General features: G+C 35.3%; 1 protein-coding gene across 1 annotated transcript in view; it reads left to right on the forward strand.

Annotated features, from left to right (window-relative positions):
- Window positions 1-5087, forward strand: part of LOC108735509 (cysteine sulfinic acid decarboxylase-like) — a 40672-nt gene extending 35585 nt beyond the window's left edge. The window contains exon 6 of the mRNA XM_018467493.2: window positions 4833-5087. Within this exon, the coding sequence (XP_018322995.1) occupies window positions 4833-5012 (180 nt within the window). The 3' untranslated portion in view covers window positions 5013-5087. The remainder of the gene's footprint in view (window positions 1-4832) is intronic.
- Window positions 5088-6231: the final 1144 nt, after the last annotated feature.

Below are 6231 nucleotides of genomic sequence, written 5' to 3' on the forward strand. Positions count from 1 at the left end.
GTAAGAAAATTGTTTAGATTTTTAATAGTCCTAGCTGTTTTCACATACTTATACGTGTACGGAAGACAGAGGCCGCCTAGCGGAAAAATTAATCATTGAAACGCTACTCGAAGATACCCCTTGAAACTACTTATAATGATTATGGTTCCATTTTACACTGTTTTAGACCCATCTTTTTCGTTAGGTACCCAATTTTTGTCTTCTTTTTGTCTGACATAAAAGCTAAAGCTTTTGTAAAATTAATTTGTATAAACCGTGTCTAACACGATCAACGACGAGAAAGTAAAACAAAGCGTAGAGCTAAGGAACGATTAATTGTTCATGGAAACGTTCAGATTATTTCAACTGCAGTTGAACGCTGGTTGTAGTTATTTCAACAGTCGACTGGGGAAATTATGAAACAAGAATACCTCATAACCCTTCTGTCATATACATATACATCTACATTCTCAAGATACAGTCTCTTGTCTGCAACGATAAATTAAACTAAGAACTGGCATAATTCATACGTACTCCTAGAGAACTGCAGTGTAACGGAAACGTCGACCATAAGAATTATTTACCGATTTTAACTTGGCGCTTTTACTTAAAACGAAAACTAATTTTTTTAATAAGCCACTTGAAATAAGACAAAACCAGATTCAGTTTTAATATAATTAGTCTTCTTAAACCTGACCTAATTTGAACGGATGGGTATTTGTGAACAGTACTCTAACCTAGGTCTACCTTCATCCCTCCTAACTCCTGTTTCTCCCTCTAATATGTCTCTGACTAGACCTTCATACATGAGAAGGTGTCCGACCAACCTATCTCGTCTATTTTTTATTGACTTCCATAGTCTTCTGTTCTCCTATTCTGTTTAATACCTCTTCATTTCTAACCTTTTCTACCCACGTTATCCTCATCATTCGCCTATAACACCACATTTTGAAAGCTTCTAACCTTTTCTTTTCCGCCGCGCCCACTGTCCATGCTTCGCACCCGTACATCGCCGCGCTCCAAACATACACCTTTAACAATCTTTTTCGAATTTCTAAATTAACCGTTCGCGAGCATAGAAGTGACTTCTTTTTATTAAAGGTGACACGGCCCTGCTTTATATCCCTACTACTCTTTCTGTCCTGACTTATCTGACTTCCTAGGTATCTAAAATCAGTCACTTCTTCTAATTTTTCGTTTCCTATCTTTATATTCTCTTTTTCCCTACTTTTTCTTCCCTTGCATACCAGTATTTTAGTTTTACTCTTATTGATTTTCATACAGTACTGATCTGTCAGTATCGCTTGCATTTTATTTAAATCTATCTCTAATTTTTGCGTACGTTGTACTCGGGATCATAATGTGGTGGTTTCCCGTTTCCTTCCACATTGCAGTATTGTGTAGAAATATTGACAATTTTATCATGGCGCTTCTCCATACCATAATCTATCATAATCCTCAAAATTCCATATTTTAATTAGACTTTTTGATGGTAAACTGATTTCCGAATATCATATTAACAGATGAGATAGTCACACCGATTTCCATCACATATACACGCTAGATCTTTCGTTTATTAGCGTATTATTATTTAATTATTTCATTTAATTGTTTTATCGTATTCACTTATCACCATTCTCTTCTTCCCAAATAAAAAGAGACGTTTGTTGTGAAAATTTCAAACCACTTTTCGGTTTTCTAAAACCGAAGATTTTATGTAGGTATCTCTTGTTACAATATTGACTTGTCTTTTCGTCTTAAAAGGTTTTATACTGAAAGGACTTGGCCGGAAGCATCTGAAGAATCGCGCAGAATTTATTATAAACTCTCTGGTCAAGAATGTTTCACATATATTTTGTGGAAATGTCCGCGAAAATATAATATCTTTGTCTGTCTTATAAATCAAGAGGAAAGCAATACATTAAAAGTTGCCGCTTTTTGCATTACGATCCCACGCTGTATATATGTATTTGTGTGTAGGGGGTGTAAGTATGTGTGTGTGTGCGTTGGAAAAGCCAAGGGCCGACCATCCAACTCCACGTTATTTATTAAGGTCTGAGGTTCACGAAAAGCGCCCTTGAAATGGGTATAAAAAGGCTTAGACAACTTTTCAGGAAAACACGGGACTACACGACCCATTTAATTCGTACTTCTCCAATACATTAAAATATCCATCGTTTTACGTTGCTGCAACTAATATTTTATATCAAAATGGTCTGTATAACAATTCTAGACGGTCAGTGTACATAAATACAGACCGAGGGATTCTCACCTTTAGATTTACATAATTGATGCTGACCCTTCGTATTTAACTGATAAAAAGGGGTTAAAATACTGGATAGTAATATAAAAGAAATTTTTGTCATTATTTGAATTTCTAGAGTTTTGTAAATTATTGAAAAGTCATTTTAAGTTTTCTTAAGTATTTGAAAAAAGAGTTATAGGGATTGGTATGTTAAAAAAGTTCCATCTCTTGATCATTGTAGGAAGTCAGAAGTCAACCCCACCCCCTTCCACTCATATATAATGACTCTCGAACATTCCACTACGTTCTGGACTCTTCTTTTTAGTACATTTTAGACCATTGCTTAGCATTGGGGAGAACGCCGGTTCGATTTCGGGTCCGTCTGCCATGGTCCAAGTTTTTCTGTGGTTTCCTTGGATCACTTAGGCAAATGCTGAGGCACTAATATTCCACAGATAATCTTTCACTCTCTTCTGTCTTCATTTCGTCCGTCTCAACTTTCTCACCCGAACTACCACCCACCCATTCCCACGATTCCTGAAAGCAGGTTGAAGAGGGCCTTCCGCCCTACCTTCCGGCATAGTCCGGAGGGACTGCCCGCCAACCAGCATTACTGGCTGGTGGGAATGGAACACCCAAAATGTTAAATGATGTTCCACTACGTTCTGGACTCTTCTTTTTAGTACATTCACCCTTATGCATACACAGATGCACACGTCTATTATTTGTATTTGAAAGAATAGTTACCAGGGATTGGTATACTAACAATCTTCCATCTCTGATCCTGGATGTGGACTCAGTCGCCACTAATTTGTCCTATACTTGTCAAACAATTTAGTATACTTCACTTTATGCGAACAGGAGTACATAAGACCGGAAGAATCTGGAGCGTTCTGGAATGTCCGAGGACCATTATGCGTGAACTATATTTTTCCGGTTTGATTACCGTGTGTGTGGCTTAACGGGTCAATCAGATTAATTACTATATTACCCATAATGTATTGGCAATTTCGCTGTCTGAGACGGCTGTTTTCATTTATACCATAGAAAGAAGTTGACCTATTTAAAATTCAATTCTAAAGCAATTTTTTACGTCGTGTCGCAGCCTGTAAAATTGTTAGAACAATTCAGGATTTGCTTCGCTTCTTCGAAATGAAATCGTCATTAATAAAACAGGAGGCCGACAACAAGCTTACAAGAACGATACCAGTTGAAAAACGGTCATCGATAATTTAAAGCTTGCTAAGCTTTAAAAGCTTCTTTATCTCGGACTGAGCAAAACGACTTATTAATCAACTCTCAGTAACTGTCAGAGCAAAAGTACTCGAACGATTCTTCACAGCATTCAGCTAGTTGGTTGTAACTACTGAGGTAGTAAAGGAAAGTTTCCATTGTTACGTACAAAAGATGAAGTTATATGTGTACATAGAAATTTCTACGTAGTGTTTCCAAGTCGCAGATGTTTTAGCAAGGAATTATCCTTTGGAGACATGAAGTGAATTGTTAGACAGGTGAAATACGACCTTAATCTGTGTAGTCATCATAACTCTGCATACGTACATATATATGCATTAATGAAGTTCCTTGTTCGCAACTGAATTAAAATTGATACGTCCTTAAATACATTAGTTGAAATTTGAGCAAATCTCATAACCGGAAGCGAATTTTCGCAAACATAGTTCGACAAGAACAAAGAAATTTTCCTGTCATAAAATATCAGAAAAGTCGTAATCCTAAGATTTTAGTATTTGTCATAACTTCTATCGAAACGTTACACAGTACCTAATATTCTTCTTGGTATAAATTAACGCTGCTATCTACTGTTCACAAATAGTTAAGGATGTGGTATACTCTAATTTTAGCGAAAGCCCAGGATAGGAAACAGTTTGGGTGCGTGTCCAGCCAGTCTTAAGATTGGCGACCTTATGATGATTATCTGCTATAGATAATAATCAGAGAAACTGGTCAATAAACCAAATAAGAATGCCAATTACAAGTGCATCTTACTTATGTTTTAACTACCTATTGAATATTAATTTATTAACAAAATGGGTTTCTTGAATTTGTTATCATTTTGTTACTCGACTATGCTACATCAGCAATGCACTGTAATTTGGAAAGATACAAATGCTATAAAAAACTAAACTGACAGTGGTACCATCAATTTAAGGCGATCAATAGTTTTTCTAAACGTTTATTATAAAATGTTGATGGTCAAAATTCATTCATCCAACCACTAAAAAAATCTTAAAACAGCAAGAAGACTCATTAATTATCAAGTGCGTGAACGGGAAGAATTCAAAAGTTTTACAAGGATAACAACTTTATAAAAGTAAGGGCACAACCCTACTTCTTAAAAAAAAGGGAAAATCGTTTCGGTGGTGTTTAAAACATTTACTTTTATGGGCACATCAAATTGAAATAATGCGACCTCACGCAGTAGCAAGGTAATATTACCGAGCAATAAATTTCGTGACTAATTTACGAACTTTTTATCGATTCAAATTCATTGATCCTGTTGCTGGATTCGCCATCTGTTTGTTCGTTGTCGAACTCTGTTTTAGTCGCCTGCCAATATGTCCTTACAGCTTGTTTCGTTCATTTGCAGGTTGCTCCGCAAATCAAGGCTGTAATGGTTAAGCACGGTTCTGTAATGATCGGATATCAACCTTTGAAGGAATTTCCTAACTTTTTCCGATTCGTTTCCCAGAACTCGGCACTCAGTTTCAAAGATGTCGACTTCATTCTGGATCACATCAGCGAAATCGGAAGAGCAATTTTTCAGTAAACGGTGTATTTTAAAGTAGCAATGAGTTAAGGTTCTTTTAGAATAAGATAGATAAAAACATACTCTGTACTGTTTAGTCTTGAATAAAAGCAAATAAAATGAGCATCTGACTATTCATCTACTTTTACTTTACAGAAGAAATTTTCATATCATTTTTTATTTAATCAAAAGGAATTTTCATATCATTTCTTATTTAATAAATTACTATTTTATACTGTTTCCCCGAAAGTACCACCTACCCCTTTAATAAACTCACCATCATTTTAAAGGATGGTTTTAGTAAAGGAGCTACCCTGAAAGTAGGACCTATTAAAAAAAAGCAATGCACTTGTGTTTTATGGGGAAGCCCAAAGTGCAGGATTTATAAATATTTAGCATCAAACAAGAGTCATTTTTGCTTTTGTTGATATTTGTGAAAAATCAGTGTATTTTCAGTTTTATAATCGTTGTTAAATATATTTTGTAGTATTAAGAAGAAACACACCTTCACTCCTTCCTATCTTGAGGTAATCTTCACGCTTCCCTGAAACTAGAACATCCCACATCCTTCTCGTACCTCAACTCCTCTTAACTTCTGTTTCTGCCTCTAATATGTCTCTGACTAGACCTTTATGCATGAGAAGGTGTCCTACCAACCTATCTCGTCTATTTTTTATTGGCTGTTCTTTCTAATACCTCTTCATTTCCAACCTTCTCTATCCACGGAATATTTTTAATTATTTGTGCAAATTAATTTTTCATATGTTTAACCATTAAAAATTCACTGATTACTCTTAAGGTATATTAGGGATGTATCTACTAGGGTCATTATATAAAACTAAGCGTATCATGTTATGGAACTACTTATCCACCCTTTACCTTGAAAAGAATTTAATCTAAAAGGAACGTATAACAAAAATTGCCCTGATGGACTCTTTCAAAACCTGTAGATATTATAAAACCTAAAAAATAAGAAGTACCATAAGTAATACACTATAAGCCAAGTATAATAAGCACACATTGTCTATACGTAAATTTGAATGTCGCCATATCCCTTAGAGACTTTCTGAACTCCCAATAAGCAACCTATCGGAAATACATCAGTAGCTACATCGATCACTACATTTACTATTCCTTCTAGTAGAATGAGTGTATTTTTAATAGACAGTAATACATTATCGAGTATAAAAGCGATATCAATAACACCACAGTTACCTTACCTTTTTTGCCACCAGAAGAT

Source organism: Agrilus planipennis, unplaced genomic scaffold, assembly GCF_000699045.2.
Source record: "Agrilus planipennis isolate EAB-ADULT unplaced genomic scaffold, Apla_2.0 scaffold91, whole genome shotgun sequence".
Classification (NCBI taxonomy): Eukaryota; Metazoa; Arthropoda; class Insecta; order Coleoptera; family Buprestidae; genus Agrilus; species Agrilus planipennis.